This window comes from Stegostoma tigrinum, chromosome 33, assembly GCF_030684315.1.
Source record: "Stegostoma tigrinum isolate sSteTig4 chromosome 33, sSteTig4.hap1, whole genome shotgun sequence".
In the NCBI taxonomy this organism is placed as follows: domain Eukaryota; kingdom Metazoa; phylum Chordata; class Chondrichthyes; order Orectolobiformes; family Stegostomatidae; genus Stegostoma; species Stegostoma tigrinum.
Window position 1 is genome coordinate 27,409,520 of NC_081386.1, and position 18,777 is coordinate 27,428,296.

The following is an 18,777-nucleotide window of genomic DNA, read 5'->3' on the forward strand; positions in this document are numbered from 1 at the left end:
CATGAGCTGTGTCGTGTAAGTTAATGGCTCTGGAAAGGTTAATGCTGAAGACTGCATTAAGCCCCACCTAATCTGATGTTGTCGTAATAACTTGGGCATGGAAAGGCAGGATAACTCTAGACTTTGAAGAAGGTTTCCCCATAACCTTTGTAACAAGGTCTATCTTGCTATTGTAATTTGTATCTCTTTGCTATCTTGTGTAAGACAAGAACCTCTTCATGTCAGGCTATACCTCATGGTTGTCTTCTTCCACTTTCAACCAATAATGCCCTACAAACCCAGTTAGGAAAGGACGATGGCGGTAGCCATCTACCTATCCACTTGCTAGCACCACATGCTCATGTCAGCCTGGGTCTTATTCCAGCTGCGTAAACAAACACTGCAGTACCATTCCCAAAAAAATGTAAAATTACAATATTTAAATAACATGAATGGTAGACCAGCAATTTTTTTAGTGCTAATGTATCATCAGCAGCCAAAACTAGCAGAAATATCTTGTTTCTCTTTATTCTTTCATAGGATGTGATGTCATGAGTAGGGCCAGTATTAGTTGCCCATAACAATTCCCTCAAACTGAACGGTTTTTCACAATGTAGTTAAGAGTCAACCATATTGCTGAATGCTTAGAGTCATATTTAAGACAAGCCAAATACAAATGGCAGATTTCTTTCCTAAGTTGCCATTGATGAACAAGATTGGTTTTTACAGCAACTGGTGATTGTTTTCAGGGAGACCAAAACCAACTTTATAAAAATACCACCAAGGGCAATGGTGGGATTTGACCCCATGTTCCCAGAGCATTAGCCTTGGTTTCCAGAATTACTAAACAACTCTCCAATGTTATTAATGCTGCACCACCATCTCCCCATTTGTGATTAGCCTTTACTAGCTCCAGCCGCTGTCTTAGCTATTTCTACTATCCAATATTCCTAATCCCAATTCCCCTAACCTCAAAATCTCAAACAAATTATTTTTGGGAGTTCAGATTCAGTTTTGCTAAAATTCAATGTATTGTTTTTTGTTCACAGACTTCAGTTCTTGAACCTACAGAAAGGCTAATTATTCGCTAGGCATTCACTTCCTGGTGGACTTTGTTATGTGGAATGCTTTGAAGAAAAATTTACATTTATATAGTGGTTTTCATAATCTCAGGAGAACCCTAAAGCACTTTACAACCAATTAAATAATTTTGAAGTATAGTCTTTGCATGATTTTTTTAGCTTCATGCTATGACTGCATGATTCAAATTGTCAGGTGGCTTATCATGAACAACTGATTTGTAGATAGTAAGAATATGACCCTGTCTGTACATGCTGCAAACCTTTTTGTCAAATAATCTAAATAAAAGTATCACCCTGGATTTGGGGTCTCTTGGTTTATTTGCCAGTCTCTTTTATCCACCAGAGGTCCCTCTAAAGGCAGACAATGGAGATTCTGTTGTACAAATCATTGAAATTACAGAACAGATGATGCACCGAGTACAACAGCAAGAAAGTGATGACTAACATTTATAAATCGTTGGTTTGACCTTAGCTATATTATTATGTCGAATTGTAGGCACAGCAGAAACAAGTAACAGACTGAGTAGGGATGTTGAAAAATGTACAAGTTCATTTTCTCTTCCTTATTTCACGAGATGTGGGCAACTTTGGTTAGGCCAGTATTTGTTGCACATCTCTTATCGCCTTGGACTTTTTTTGGCCAAGCTAATTCGGGTTGACTCCACATTGTTAACCACATTGCTGTGGGAAGAGATAGCAAGAACTGCAGCTGTTGGAGTCAGAGTCACCACAGTGTGGAACTGGAGGAACACAGCAGGTCAGGCATCATCAGAAGAAGTGGAGAGTTGACATTTCAGAGCGGGACCCTTTATCAGATCTGATAAAGAGTCCCGACCTGAAATATCAACTTTCGTGTTCCTCGGATACTGCTTGATCTGCTGTGTTCCCTCAGCTTCACACTGTTGCTGTGGGAGGAGACGCGTATAGACAGACCAAGTAAAGACGGCAAGAGCAAATTACTGCTGTTGCTGGAATCTATACTGAAAACAAAATATTCTGGAAATCACAGCAGGTCAGACAGTATCTGAGGAGAGAGAGCAAGCTAATGTTTAGCGTCTAGATGAATCTTCATCAGAGCTTACTTTCAAGAACCAATGATAGCAGACTCCCTTCCCTAAAGGACATGAGTGGACCAGATGGGTTTATAACAGCAGCAAAAAACTATAGGTGTCATGACATCATCCGTGAAATTAGCTTCATATTCCAGATTTATTCTTTGAATTATAATTCCCTAGCTGCCTTGAATTCATGTTCCTTCGAGCTTTAACCTGGGCCTTTGGTTTACTAGTCCAGTGACACTACTACCACGGCACAATCTCATGTTGGATGGCACCATTGACAAAATACTTCAGTTACATGGACAGACTTGAAAAGCTAGGATTTTTCTTCTTAGGGAAGTGTAAGGTAAGTTAAGAGCTAATTTTACACTTGCATTCAAAATTGAATTGACATAGAGAAAGGGTTGCCATCAGTGCATCCAGAATCCAAAATCAGGAATATGGGAGAGGTAATTGGCAAAAAAAATAGAGGGGATAGGATGTCCTTTAGATACACTGTGAGTTGTTATAACTTGGAATGTGTTGGTTTGAAAAGCTGGTAAAAGCTGATCCAATCATAACATTCACAAGGGAATTGAACAAACATATGAAAAAGAAAAAGAAATGGCCAGACTATTGGCGGAAGCACAGGGGAGAGTGACAGAGAGCTTTTTCAAAGAGCCAGCATAAATATGATGAGCTAAACAGCCTCCTTTATCAGTGCAGTATTTGAAGATTCTAAGTAGGCTATTGTTTCCTAGTGTTATCTTTTCAAGTGAAGGACTAATCTATTTCTATTCAATTCCTCCTTCTACATAGGCTTTTAAAATTTTCCTTTCCAAATATTTATTCTGTTCCCTTACAAATTGCTATATGGTCTCAATAAAACAGCATCTCATGTTCTGGTAATGCTGGATGAAAAATATTTTCTGCCAATTTCCCTTTCATTCCTCAAGTGCTAATCCTAAATCTACATCCCTTGTTACTGAGTACCCAGCTGTGGAAATAATCATGGTTAACATTGGCACTAAGGGACAATCATCTTTCACTTTTCAATTTCTGCAATCTATTCAGAATTCGGATACCTTCTTTAGCCTTCACCCGTCAATCTCTTATCCTCCTCTGTTTGGGAAAGTCCAGCATGTGATTGTTCACAACCATAACCCTTCAATCCCAGTGAATTCTTGCACCCATGGCTCTAATATCCTACCTATTCAATACTGTACACAAAACTCCACATGTAACCTAATCAATCTATTACCCAAATTCAATGCAGTGTCTTTGCCTCTATATTCAATGTCCAAGTGAATAACAACCAGAATTCCATTTGTCTGATTTAAAGCCTACTAATCCTGCATTTTATAGATCTGATTATCTGAATGCTTAGGCATCTCTGTTCCTCAATTTTGTCAAAAGTGTTGCTATTTAAGGCATGAATCCTTCAGTATCATGTTTGCAGAAATTAATTCTTTACAGCTTTGCCGCAATAATCTCTATTCAAATCACCACATTATTGCGAATTCTGCCTCCCTGTTTATACACTTCTGCAATCTGTATTTGCCATGTCCCTAATTTGGTATCAGTTGCAATCTTCATTAGCATTCCTTTTTGTGCCTACATCCAAATTATTTATACAAGGAGAAAGTAAAAGTAGTTCTAACACTCCAAGTGTTGCCAAGTTGAAAAAGAATTGATTTCTCTGCTCTGGTGTTCTGTCAGGCACCATCTTTCTGTTCTTACTGGATTTAAGGTTCAGTCAACATTGGAACCTCACAACTCTCCATTTTAGATAATCAAATGTGAGGCTGAATGAACACAGCAGGCCAAGCAGCATCTCAGGAGCACAAAAGCTGACGTTTCGGGCCTAGACCCTTCATCAGAGAGGGGGATGGGGGGAGGGAACTGGATTTTAGATAATGGTCCCAGTTCTCAACATTTTTTTCAGATTCACAGACATACTCTGCAGCCCTGTCATGTTTGTACACCTCTCTACCCAATTCCTTTCAATTTCTTTAAATCCTCTTTCTGCTTAACCCACTTGCTAATTGCTATATGCTGTAATTCTTTTCAAGCTTGTTATTTCAGAGTATTTAGCACTTTGTTGTACCGTACCCATTCTGATTTGCTTGAGATTATCCTCCCGCCAGCCTTGCGAATTGAAATACTCCCTCATGACGATGAACCAGTTGCAACCTAGGTTCAGCTGCATCAATGATTCTTGACTGGTGCATCCTTTGTGTATTGTGGTAAGAGCAATGATTAATATTGCTGCAGGCAGGCTCTTAACAAGTCTGTGAGTATTGGCACTCTGTGTGTTTTCTAATTCCCTGGACCATTACCCCTCCACTGGGGGAGAACACATCTCAGGCTTAATTAACAGAAGTCTCAAATGAATTAAAAATACTTGAACCTGGAGTCGTTACATTGTTAGTTCACATGCCATGTTCACACAGAATGGCTCCTATCTCAACAGATCGGGTGAAAAGGAAAGTAAGGTCTATTTAATGCGCTTTTATCAGTGAGAAATTATTGGGGAACAGAAGCACTGCAATAAGCATGCACACACATTAAAAGAACGACAGATATATGTACAAACAGCAATTAATTTAGCATCTTTAAAGTACTTTAATACCTCGAGTTGTCTTCCAGGAGGGTGATCAAACTAAATTTCACATTGAGCCACCTAAGGATATATTTGGGCAGTTGACTAAAAGCTTAGGTGAAGAGGCAAGTTTCAAGAAATATCTTAAGACTTTCGAGATAGAATATCAGAGTTTAAGAAACCGACGGCATGGCTGTCGTTAGAGAGGTGAAGGGAATTGAGGGTAGGAGACCAGAATTGGAACAGAGACCTCGGGAGGATTGTAGAACTGGAGGAGGTTGTAGAGCTAAGGAGGTGGAGAGGTGGAAGAAGGCTTTGAATAAAATGATAAGAGTTTTAAGTTTGTGTTGAAGAACTGGGAGCCAGCATAAGTCTATGACTATTGTGCCCAAAGTGGTAGCAAGGATCAGGAAAAGTGAGCTGCTGTCTGAAGCACTGCAGTGATCTTAATAATTAGTTCATCAGCAATCCAACACTCTCTGAGTCACTTTTGATTTTCTGAGTAGTAAGGCTGATAGCCCATTAGGAAGAAATAAATACTTGCATTTCCATAGCATCTTTCTTAACTTTTGAAGTTGCTAATGTCTTTTATAGCTTTCCAAAGCCCTTTACAAACAACAAAGTACTTCAGAAGTTTAGTCACTGTTGGTATGTAGGAAACACAACACATGATTGCATACAGAAAGCTTCACAAAGAGCAATGAGATAATGACCAGGCAACCATTTCTACTGATGTTGAATCAGGATAAATAAGGTATGGGTCACTGAAGAGAATGTTCCCACTGAATCCTATGGGATTAATGGCCATGGGATCTTTTACATTCAACAAAGAGAGCAGATGAAGGTTTCTTTCAATGTTTCATTCTAAAGACAACTATTGAACAGAGCAAACCTCCCTCAATTCTGGTCTGGAGTGACATCCTGGATAGCACCATCTGATTAAAATCAAAACACTGCAAAGCTGGAAACCTTAAAAAAAATAGAAAGTGCTGGAAACCACGTCAGGAGGGAGAAACACAATTAAAGATCAATTTAAAGCTCAGCTCAAAGGGTTAACTCTGTTTTCCTCACCAGGTATTGCTAGAACTGCTATCTTTTTATGTACAAGCTAGGGCATTTGGAGGGAATGGATGGTAGCCATTAACGCTTAACTTTATTCTATTGGTCAAACGTGACAAGCTTAAAAAGAACCTCTACTGTGAATCGGAGAGTTTACCTTATCCTTGCAGTTAGCATTGTATTATGCTTCCATTCTGGAATGTCAAGGAGTTTTGCCTGTGGTTGGATGGTCTCCTTCCTCGCAGTTCTCTCCTGGAACACAGCGGATGAGGTATTTCTCCTCATTTTTCCCCTGGGCAATCACAAGCATTGATTTCAAAGAGCTGCACACTGTGATCATTAAAGAGCTCTCATTCTGGGACTAAAATCAACACATCCACACCATTGTACCAGTCAGAAATTATTTTACAGTGACGGACAGCTGAAGTAAGGATTGATTTTGAATTAACCTGACTAAGGAGGCAACTAAAGGCCAAATCTTTTAATAACCACCAGACCCACAGATTTCAAATTGGAGAATTCAAAACTTGGTAAAAAATAAATAAAACTGGAACTGTACTGTCTGGGTTGTGTGGACTGGATTGCCAATAATTGCAAGGATTGCAAATTGGACCCTCTTACTCTGTTGTAAAAAAATCACTTAAAAGCAAACAAGCTGGCTGAAAGACATTTCCCAACAATATAATAAGGTGATCTCTAAAGAACGTAAGTCATCCGAGCCAAGATAAAATTCTTCACTGAGAGTGGTTAGAATGTGAAACTCCATGCCCCAAGAATTACTTGAGGTGGATGGCATAAATGTAAATGATCAGAAGCAGAGAGCGAGACAAGAATAAAATGATATGTTGGTGAAAGAGGCAAAGAAAGAGGATGCCTGTGTGAAGCATAATTGCTGCCGTGGGCCAGTGGGCCAAATGGCCTGTATATTTTGGTCCAGAGTCTGTTATACTGATGTAATAGGGCTATACATGCAGATTTTAAAAACTGTAATGGAAATCAGATATTCTTTATCGATTCACGGGATGAGGGCATCACTGGCTAGGCAGCACTTATTGCCCAGACGGTAGTAAAAAGTCAACCACATTGCTGTAGGTCTGGGGTCACAGGTAGATCAGACCAGGTAAGGATGGCAGAATCCTTCCCTAAAAGGCATGAGTGAACCAGATGGGCTTTCCCCCTGACAATTAACTCATGGTCATAATTAGATTCTTAATTGCAGATATTTATTGAATTCAAATTCCACCATCTGCTATGGCGGGATTTGAACCTAGGTCCCTAGGACTTTATCTGGCTCTCTGGGTTAACATGCCACTCAGGTATTGCCTCCCTCTCTGATGGAGAGAAGCTTTCTATCAAGACAAAATATAGCTGACATTACATTGCTTATATACTTATGAATTTTCCTACAGAGAGGCAGACTGGTAGATGGGTGTAGGAGGTCTACATTCTAGATAAGGATCAGCATCACACTTTGCTGCTTACTGCTCGTGGAAAGATTCCCAGCGAGATGCTGCTGGTTTACATTCTGCATGGACTGTCAGCACTGCTGTGTGCTTCTGATATGCAGACCCTGTTCGGGCCCTCTGCTGTGCACCAGCACTGTCGGGAGTAATTATATGTTCAATCAACTGCCTGCAGCTTCTCACACCTCTGAAATCCACTGTGCTCCCTGCAAGTTACTCATGGCCAATGACTCCTGGCTCGCCCTGTCATTTCTCCTTTGCGCCATTTCACACTTGCACTTCCCTTGTGGCCGTGACAAAATACATTCAAAAACTCCGAAGGGTGGCAGGCAAACTTTGAGGTGGCACATTTAGCCCATATGCCCAATGATGTTGCCATGAAGCCATTTATGTGATCAGACATCATGATCGTATGAACAGTGAGCACCCAGCAGCACCTTGAACTATGGTGGCTAAAGCAAGGCAACTCATTTCTCATTGGAGCTGAGTGGGGTCACAAAAGGTGGCATGGGCTCAAAACAAACAGTGTAGGACAGGTGGCAGGGAGGAAGAGTTGTCTCCCTCATATGAGGCAGCCCTGCAATGATTCCTTTCAGAATGGATCATCGAGAAGCTCAATATAGACCAGTGAGCCTCACCTCAGTTGGTAAAGTGTTGGAAAAGGTTATAAGGGATAGGATTTATAATCATCCAGAAAAGAATAAATTGATTAGGGATAGTCAGCACGATTTTGTGAAGGGAAGGTCGTGCCTCACAAACCTTATTGAGTTCTTTGAGAAGGTGACCAGACAGGTAGATGAGAGTAAACTGGTTGATGTGGTGTATACGGATTTCAGCAAAGTATTCGATAAGGTTCCCCACAGTAGGCTATTGTACAAAATGCGGAGGAATGGAATTGTGGGAGATATAGCAGTTTGGATTGGAAATTGGCTTGCTGAAAGAAGACAGAGGGTGGTAGTTGATGGGAAATGTTCATCCTGGAGACCAGTTACTAGTGGTGTACCGCAAGGGTCGGTGTTGGGTCCACTGCTGTTTGTCATTTTTATAAATGACCTGGATGCAGGCGTAGGAGGATGGGTTAGTAAATTTGCAGACGACACTAAGGTCAGTGGAGTTGTGGATAGTGATGAAGGATGCTGTAGGTTGCAGAGAGACATAGATAAGCCGTAGAGCTGGGCTGAGAGGTGGCAAATGGAGTTTAATGCAGACAAGTGTGAGGTGATGTACTTTGGTAGGAGTAACCGGAATGCAAAGTACAGGGCTAATGGTAATATTCTTAGTAGTGTAGATGAGCAGAGAGATCTCGGTGTTCATGTACACAGATCCTTGAAAGTTGCCACCCAGGTTGACAGGGCTGTTAAGAAGGCATACAGTGTTTTAGCTTTTATTAGTAGAAGGATCGAGTTCCGGAACCAAGAGGTTATGGTGAAGCTGTACAAAACTCTGGTGCGGCCGCACTTGGAGTATTGCGTACAGTTCTGGTCACCGCATTATAAGAAGGATGTGGAAGCTTTGGAAAGGGCGCAGAGGAGATTTACTAGGATGTTGCCTTTGTATGGAGGGAAGGTCTTATGAGGAAAGGCTGAGGGACTTGAGGCTGTTTTCATTAGAGAGAAGAAAGTTGAGAAGTGACTTAATTGAAACATATAAAATAATCAGTGGGTTAGATAGGGTGGATAGGGAGAGCCTTTTTCCAGGATGGTGACAGCGAGCACGAGGGGGCATAGCTTTAAATTGAGGGGTGAAAGATATAGGACAGATGTCAGAGGTAGTTTCTTTACTCAGAGAGTAGTAAGGGAATGGAATGCTTTGCCTGCAACGGTAGTAGATTTACCAACCTTAGGTACATTTAAGTCGTCATTGGACAAGCATATGAACGTACGTGGAATAGTGTAGGTTAGATGGGCTTGAGATTGGTATGACAGGTCGGCACAACATCGAGGGCCGAAGGGCCTGTGCTGTGCTGTAATGTTCTATGTTCTATGTTCTATGTTTCGCCACACTGCCTGCTCGGTGTGGCAGAGGACTAAGGTAGCTTCAGATGAGGCATAAGTATATTTTAGAACCTGGATTTTAAATATTTCAATTTGGCTTTTGGTTCTTCTAATCAGGATTTCTGATCAACTGCTCAAAAATCAGGCTTCGGGCACAGAACTGGAGCAAAGTCATTTCAAAAAGAAACATTTCTATTCATTACTAATCATTGAAGCCCGAAAATAAAGAGGGAGATGGGAATCCCTCTTCTAAGAGTCATACAGCACAGAGACAGACCCTTCAGTCCAATTAGTCCATGCCAACCATGTTCCCAAACTAAACTGGTCCCAGTTACCTGCATTTGGGCCATATCACTCTCAACCTTTCCTATTTATGCACTTATTCAAATATTTTTTTAAATGTTGTAACTATAGCTGCATCTATCACTTCCCTGGCAGGTCATTCCACACACCAACCACTCTCTGTGTAAAAATGTTGCCCCTCATGTCCTTTCTAAAACTTTCTCCTCTCACCTTAAAAACATGCCCTTAGTTATGAACCCTCCCACCCTAGGGAACAGGTCTTTGCTATTTACCTTATCAATGTCCCCCACGATTTTATAAACCTATACAAGGCCACCTCTCAAACCCCTATGCCCCAGTGAAAACAGTCCCAGCCTTCTCCTGGTGTTGAGTTTTGCTGGTCCTATAGGTGCTGGCTACACCCTTACGCCAACATAGGGGATTTTTCTTAGTGCACCAGCCCAATCAAGGACAGTTGGACAGAAATTCAACCACAGATGGCCTCGTAGGTGAGCCTGATTTCATTCTCAATTCATGTTCACACGTAGGAACACACATGGATATAATTTCCATCAGAATCATTAGGCGACTTTTAGATGTGTGACAAGTTACTAGATTTTACTCATGCCTTACCAAGTTCAAAAGCGTCTTCCTGCAGGTAAAACCAATCAACTCGTATTAATGTCTGACTTTGAAATATTTCGTCATTCCTTCAATGTTGCTGGGTCAGACTCCTGGAAATCCCTCCCCAACGGTATTCTGTGTCTGCCCACAGCACACAGACTGTGGCAGTTCAAGAAGACAGCTCACCTCCACCAAGGGGCATTTACGGACAGGTAATAAATGGTGGCCCAGTTGGTGATGCCTGCATCCCAGAGGTGAATTTTTTAAAAAATCCCATTGAGCTGACATGCTCCTTGAATTCCGGCCTGTGGGATTTCAACGTAAAATTATTTTTCCTGTTATCGTTCATTTGAAGTCGTTATTTAAGGCTAAACCAATATTTGGATCAAGTTCAAAGTGATGTAGGCTGGGTGCTAGATTGAACATTCACTCTAGCAAAGGCTGAGGTGTGCTGGAGGAGATTTCTGCAAGGCACAGCTGCAATGTCAAACCTTGTGGAAGAGGGACAATTGCTCAGCCCCTGTGCTTTCAGTGGGGGCCAGGGGTCTTAACCAGAAATAGCCTGCTACTTAAAGCAAGCCTAAAGCTGAACTAGGCATTGGCTTAACTCCAGTGAATGAATGGACACAGCAGCTGGGAACAATCTCAGCTGTTGTGTCATGTATTTTTCCGTGGCAACTTTGCAAACGACACCTCAAGTCAGTCCTGCTACTGGTGCCAGTTCCCTCTGCAGCTTGTTTACTTTTTGCTTTCTTTTTCTGTCCTACGCTCCTTATGGTACTGACTTCTACTGCCAAATGGATCAGAGAGCCACCTGTGGCAACTCAGCAATGACCATTTGTTAAAAACTAAGGAACATAAAGAATACTTTAAAAGGTTCAGAAAAGATTTACAAGTATTTGCTGGGGTTGGAGGGTTTGAGCTAAAGGGAAAGGCTGAATTGACTGGAGGTATTTTCCCTGGAGCATTGGGGGAAGAGGGGTGACCTTATAGAGGTTTGTAAAATCGTGAGGGGCATGGATAGGATGAATAGCCAAGGTCTTTTCCCCATGGTAAGGGGAGTCCAAAACAAGGGGGCATAGGTTTAAGGTGAGAGGGAAAAGATATAAAAAAAGCTAAGGGGAAAATTTTTCACACAGAGGGTTGTGCATGTATGGAAAAACCTGCCAGAGGAAGTGGTGGTGGCTGGTACAGTTATAACATTTAAAAGGCATCTGGAAGGGTATATGAACAAAGAAAATTACAGCACAGGAACAGGCCCTTCGGCTCTCCAAGCCTGCGCCAATTGAGATCCTCAGTCTAAACCTGTCACCTATTTTCTAAGAGTCTGTATCCCTTTGGTCCCTGCCCATCCATGTACCTGTCCAGATATATCTTAAAAGACACTAACGCGTCTGCGTCTACCACCTCCACTGGCAACACGTTCCAGGCACCCACCACCCTCTGTGTAAAGAACTTTCCACACATATCTCCCTTAAACTTTCCTCCTCTCACTTTGAATTCATGACCCCTAGTAATTGAGTCCCCCACTCTGGGAAAAAGCTTCTTGCTATCCACCTTGTCTATATCACTCATGATTTTGTAGACCTCAATCAAATCCCCCCTCAATCTCTGTCTTTCTAATGTAAATAATCCTAATCTACTCAACCATTCTTCATAGCTCTCCATACCAGACAACATCCTGGTGAACCTCCTCTGCACCGTCTCCAAAGCACCCACATCCTTTTGGTAATGTGGTGACCAGAACTGTGTGCAGTACTCTAAATGTGCAGTACTCTAAATATGAATAGGCAGAGTTTGGAGAGATATGGGCCAATTGCTGGCAAATGGGAGTAGATCAGTTCAGGGTATCTAATCAGACAGAAAGGTCTGTTTCTGTGCTGTACAACTCTATGACTCCAACAGATCTCTCAGACTTGCTCTGTTGTTCAATAAGATCAAGGCTCACACAATCTTGGCCTCAACTCCACTTTCCTACCTGCTCCCCATAACCCATTGATTTCCCTTGCATGCAAAGATGTATCTCTCACAGCTTTGAATATATTCAATAACCAAGCCTGCACAGCTTCCTGTAATAGAAAATTCTGAATCATGTCCCTCTGAGAGAAGAAACTCTTGCTTATCTCTGACTTTAACAGGTGATGCCATTCTCTGCAACTATGCCTCCCTGATTTTGGATTTCTCACAAGGGGAAGCACCCTTTCAGTATTGACCCATTTTGTGTATGTATTCCTCAGGACAGCACCACAACTGGGGCTTGGTCTGGCTTTAATACAGGGATGCCAGGCCTATGGCCTGTTGTTCATAAAGGGCATAAAACCTACTTTACCAGAGATGGATTTACAGTTTATTTGCAGAGCGGAAGTTTCAAATGCAGGAAAACTTGAAGTGGTTGACCTTGCAATGAGCTGCTCCTCCATTCAGAGGTTCTTTCCCTCCCCAGTATGTGCTACTGTAAGGGGAGTTTATCAGCAGTGAAAGCAGGATAGACCTGGTCTGTGGCTGCAGCTAGAAGCCTGTAGCTGTGGCAGTGAGAATGGGAACTGGAGGCTGTAACGGAAACCCTAGCTTGTGGAGGAGGAGGGGGAAGGAATGAGAGTTGCACCACAGGGAGAAGGCAATGAAAGTCAGATGCTGGAGAGGAACTCTGAGTCACGCTATGACATTGAGGCATTTGGGATAGTCAGGCTTCCAGATCCCCTCCTGCTAATTATTATTTCATTTCATTTCTAAGAAAGAAATTGCCTTTTACCAAATAGCTTTTAAGTCTCCCTGGAAAAATAAAAATTGCCCATTTTAATTTCAACAAGAAATGTTTGCTGGTGGGATAGTACCACAGCAGGAAATCTAAGCAATGCAACCCACTGTCTCTGGATTATCTTCTCAAAGTTAAAGGGGCCAGGGCGCAACAGAGTGAGAGGAGCCACATGGAGAGGAGAGGAATACAGAGAGGCAATAGGGATTTGAAACAGAGAAAAAGGGACGAGAGAGAAATTGGGAGAGGAATAAAAATGCAGTGGAGGGAAAGGAGAGAGGGGAGAAGGAACGCAGGCTGTGAGATGAGAAAAACCCAGGCTCAAGTCAGCCTAGGGCAGCTCACTACCAATTCTCCACTTTCATGTGAATTCCCCAAAGTTTGGAGTGTGCCCCACCAAAGGTGATCCAAAGTTAAAACCTAACTACTTAAGTTAACCCCAGTTGCTGCCTATTTTTTAGTCATCATGAACTAGATCTCTCCCTCTCTCTAGCTCTGCTCTTAACCAAAAAGGCACAAATTGGTTTTACTATTAAGCTTATTGCCTGGCATTTTTAAAAATTATCTGTGAATTGTTTTGATTTTTTTCCCCCAAAAGCTTTCTTCATATTTCTGTTGTCACAACCCTTCCCTCTCTGAAATTTGCTCAGCAGACCCCTCAAAGAACAAAGAAAATTACAGCACAGGGACAGGCCATAGGGCCATCCAAGCCTGCGCCGATCCAGATCCTCTATCTAAACCTGTCACCTATTTTCCAAGGTAATAAAATGTGAGGCTGGATGAACACAGCAGGCCAAGCAGCATCTCAGGGGCACAAAAGCTGACGTTTCGGGCCTAGACCCTTCTTCAGAGAGGGGGATGGGGAGAGGGAACTGGAATAAATAGGGAGAGAGGGGGAGGCAGACCGAAGATGGAGGGAAAAGAAGATAGGTGGAGAGGAGAGTATAGGTGGGGAGGTAGGGAGGGGATAGGTCAGTCCAGGGAAGACGGACAGGTCAAGGAGGTGGGATGAGGTTAGTAGGTAGATGGGGGTGTGGCTTGGGGTGGGAGGAAGGGATGGGTGAGAGGAAGAACCGGTTAGGGAGGCAGAGACAGGTTGGACTGGTTTTGGGATGCAGTGGGTGGAGGGAAAGAGCTGGGCTGGTTGTGTGGTGCAGTGGGGGGAGGGGACAAACCGAACTGGTTTTGGGATGTGGTGGGGGAAGGGGAGATTTTGAAGCTGGTGAAGTCCACATTGATACCATTGGGATGCAGGGTTCCCAGGCGGAATATGAGTTGCTGTTCCTGCAGCCTTCGGGTGGCATCATTGTGGCACTGCAGGAGGCCCATGATGGACATGTCATCTAAAGAATGGGAGGGGGAGTGGAAATGGTTTGCGACTGGGAGGTGCAGTTGTTTATTGCGAACCACGGGGAGGTGTTCTGCAAAGCTGTCCCCAAGCCTCCGCTTGGTTTCCCCAATGTAGAGGAAGCCACGCCGGGTACAGTGGATGCAGTATACCACATTGGCAGATGTGCTGGTGAACCTCTGCTTAATGTGGAAAGTCATCTTGGGGCCTGGGATAGGGGTGAGGGAGGAGGTGTGGGGGCAAATGTAGCATTTCCTGAGGTTGCAGGGGAAGGTGCCGGGTGTGGTGGGTTTGGAGGGCAGTGTGGAGTGAACAAGGGAGTCACGGAGAGAGTGGTCTCTCCGGAAAGCAGACAGGGGTGGGGATGGAAAAATATCTTGGGTGGTGGGGTCGGATTGTAGATGGCGGAAGTGTCGGAGGATGATGCGTTGTATCCGGAGGTTGGTGGGGTGGTGTGTGAAAACGAGGGGGATCCTCTTTGGGCGGTTGTGGTGGGGGGCAGGGTGTGAGGGATGTGTTGCGGGAAATGCGGGAGACGCGGTCAAGGGCGTTCTCGACCACTGTGGGGGGAAAGTTGCGGTCCTTGAAGAACTTGGACAGCTGGGATGTGCGGGAGTGGAATGCGTCATCGTGGGAGCAGATGCGGCGGAGGTGGAGGAATTGGGAATAGGGGATGGAATTTTTGCAGGAGGGTGGGTGGGAGGAGGTGTATTCTAGGTAGCTGTGGAAGTCGGTGGGCTTGAAATGGACATCAGTTACAAGCTGGTTGCCTGAGATGGAGACTGAGAGGTCCAGGAAGGTGAGGGATGTGCTGGAGATGGCCCAGGTGAACTGAAGGTTGGGGTGGAAGGTGTTGGTGAAGTGGATGAACTGTTCGAGCTCCTCTTGGGAGCAAGAGGCAGCGCCGATACAGTCATCAATGTACCGGAGGAAGAGGTGGGGTTTGGGGCCTGTGTAGGTGCGGAAGAGGGGCTGTTCTACGTAACCTACAAAGAGGCAGGCATAGCTGGGGCCCATGCGCCACCCCCTTAGTCTGTCGGAAGTATTTTCCAAGGATCTGTATCCCTCTGCTCCCTGCACATTCATAATCTGTCCAGATACATCTTAAATGATGCTATCGTGCCCACCTCGACCACCTCCGCTGGCAACATGTTCCAGGCACTCACCAACCTCTGCATTAAGAACTTTCCACACATATGTCCCTTAAACATTTCCCCTCTCACCTTGAAATTGTGACCCCTAGTAATTGAGCCCCCAAACTCTGGGAAAAAGCTTCTTGCTATCCACCCTGTCTCTACCTCTCATGGTTTTGTAGACCTCAATCAGGTCCCCCCTTAACCTCTGTCTTTCTAATGTAAATAATCCTAATCTACTCAACCTTTCTTCATAGCTAGCACCCTCCATACCAGGCAACATCCTGATGAACCTCCTCTGCACCCTCTCCAAAGCATCCACATCCTTTTGGTAATGTGGCGACCAGAACTGTACTCAGTATTCCAAATGTGGCTGAACCAATGTCCTATGTAACTGCAACGTGACCTGCCAACTCTTGTACTCGATACCTCGTCTGATGAATGAAAACATGCTGTATGCCTTCTTGACCACTCTATCGAACTGTGTTGCTCCCTTCAGGGTATTTGGACCTGAACACCCAGATCTCTCTGTGCATCAATTTTCCCCAGGGCTTTTCCATTTACCGTATAGTTCACTTTTGAATTGGATCTTCCAAAATGCATCAACTCGCATTTGCCTGGATTGAACTCCATCTGCCATATCTCTGCCCAACTCTGCAATCTATCTATATTCTGCTGCATTCTCCGACAGTCACCATCACTATCTGCTACTCCACCAATCTTAGTGTTGTCTGCAAACTTGCTAATCAGACCATCTATACCTTCCTCCAGGTCATTTATCACAAACAACAGTAGTCCCAACACAGATCCATGTGGAACACCACTGGTCACAGTTCTCCATTTTGAGAAACTCCCTTCCACTACAACTCTCTGTCTCCTGTTGCCCAGACAGTTGTCTATCCATCTAGATAGTACGCCCTGGACTCCATGTGACTTGACTTTCTCCATCAGCCTACCATGGGGAACCTTATCAAACACCTTACTGAAGTCCACGTATACAACATCTACAGCCCTTCCCTTATCTATCAACTTTGTCACTTCCTCAAAGAATTCTATCAATTTGGTAACACATGACCTTTCCTGCACAAAACCATGCTGCCTATCACTAATAAGTCAATTTTCTTCCAAATGTAAATAGATCCTATCCCTCAGTTTCTTCTCCAGCAGATACTCCACCACTGACGTTAGGCTCACTGGTCTATAATTAACTGGATTATCCTTGGTACCCTTCTTAAACAAGGGGACAACATTAGCAATTTTCCAATCATCCAGGACCTCACCCTTGCTCAAGGATGCTGCAAAGATATCTGTTAAGGCCCCGGATATTTTCTCTCTTGCTTCCCTCAGTAACCTGGGATAGATACAATCCAGACCTGGGGACTTGTCCACCCTAATGCCTTTTCAAGTGCCCAATACTTTCCTACTCCTCATGCCAATTTGACCTAGAGTAATCAAACATCTTTTCCAAACCTCAACATCCGTCATTTCTCTCTCTTCGGTGAATACTGACACAAAGTACTCATTAAGAATCTCACTCATTTTCTCTGACTCCTCGCATAACTTCCCTCCTTTTTCTTCGAGTGGTCCAATCCATTTTTCAGTTACCCTCTTCCTCCTGATGTAGGAATAAAAGGCTTTGGGATTTTCCTTAACACTGTTTGCTAAAGATTTTTCATGACCCCTTTTAGCCCTCTTAATTCCTTGTTTCAAATTGGTCCTACTTTCCCGATATTCTTCCAAAGCTTCACCTATTTTCAACCGCCTAGGCCTTATGTATGCTTCCTTTTTCCTCTTTGCTAGTCTTACAATTTCACCTGTCATCCATAGTTCCCCAATCTTGCCCTTTCTATCCCTCATTTTCACAGGGACATGCCTGTCCTGCACTCTAGTCAACCTCTCTTTAAAAGTGTGCCCTATATCAAATGTGGATTTATCCTCAAACAGCTACTCCCAATCCACATTCCCCAGCTCCTGCCAAGTTTTGCTATAGTTGGCCTTCCCTCAAATTAGCACTCTTCCTTTCGGACCACTCTTTCTTTGTCCATGAGCATTGTAAAGCTTACAGAATTGTGATCACTATTCCCAAAGTAATCCCCTACTGAAACTTTAACGACTTGGCCAGGCTCATTCCCCAACACCAGATCTGGCATGGCCACTTCCTGAGTTGGATTATTTAGATCCTGCTCTAGAAAACCCTCCTGGATGCTCCTTACAAATTCTGCTCCGTCTAAACCCCTAACACCAAATGAACCCCAGTCAATGTTGGGAAAATTAAAATCTCCCATCACCACCGCCCTGTTGCTCCTACATTATTCCATAATCTGGAAAGAAAAGATGAGAGAAATTGAAATGTGGATCTTCCCAGTTCTGTTTTAAAAAAACACTTCCAAGTAGGGGGTTACTGAGCAGAGAGGCTGAGTAGTAATCCCAGCTGATTGTTGGGCATGTATTTGCCCCAACTGCTGCATGAATGGCTGAGGTGAATGGTAGCAATGCGATTGTTGTTTTGGCTGAGGCAAACTGTGATATGAAACAGGGTGCTTTGACTCTGTGCCATATCAGGGTTTATATTCTGGTTGACCAGGTTGTTATTCTGTGGTGCATTATAGGTAGACATGCAAGATTGGTATCAGATTTCTATCCACCCTCCACTTCCCGAATAAACGTGTGCTGTAATGGTTTTACTCATTCAAATAATCAGCCATGATCGTATTAAATGGTGCAGCAGGCTCAATGGGCTGAATGGCCTGCATGGCCTGCTCCTATGATCCAGCAGCAGGCAAACAGAACAACTATTAATTCCAACATCTAGTACAGGTTGCGGACGGAATGTAGGTCTGCGTGGATCCCTGTATTGAATTTGAATCTGTGCATTTTCTACAGGGAGGGAAGCTATGCAGTTCTGAGTTAATTACTTTACAAAGAAGCTGGTGAAAGAGGAAGTGGGCACAGGTTGTGATGGTAAATTCAAGAGGAAAATGGATAGATAATTTGACAAAATGTTTGAGAGCAGTCTATAGGTCACTTTGAACATTGAAATTGCCCAAACAGACTGCACTGTTATGCAATAACCATCCTCCTATATCTGGTATATTACCCTGTTTCGCATGGTATAGTTGGGAGTATGGCATCCACCACACAACTGGTGCTGTAGAATTCACCTTGTTTTACAGCAATGACAGTAACAGAGACATAAGTATTGTCATTGCAACTTTTCTTTTCTGCCCTCGTTAATTAGAAAGACCCATACTAGCAGAAACTTGCTGTCAGTTATTCAGAATGGCTGCAATGTGTCTAACCAGCTTCATCACAATTATTAGCTTTTTTATCCATTTCCAGGATATAGATGTTGCTGGCTGAGTCAACAATTATTACCCATCCCTAATTACCCTTGAGAAGGTGGTGATGAGCTGCCTTCT

General features: G+C 43.4%; 1 protein-coding gene across 4 annotated transcripts in view; it reads right to left on the reverse strand.

Annotated features, from left to right (window-relative positions):
- Nucleotides 1–18,777, reverse strand: part of st8sia2 (ST8 alpha-N-acetyl-neuraminide alpha-2,8-sialyltransferase 2) — a 44,533-nt gene that overhangs the window by 15,967 nt on the left and 9,789 nt on the right. For 3 of the 4 annotated variants that reach the window (XM_059639273.1, XM_048562528.2, XM_048562527.2), the window contains one exon: nucleotides 5,917–6,051. The exons of the other annotated variant lie outside the window; for it this stretch is intronic. In XM_059639273.1, the coding sequence (XP_059495256.1) occupies nucleotides 5,917–6,051 (135 nt within the window). The remainder of the gene's footprint in view (nucleotides 1–5,916; nucleotides 6,052–18,777) is intronic. 4 annotated transcript variants of the gene reach the window in all.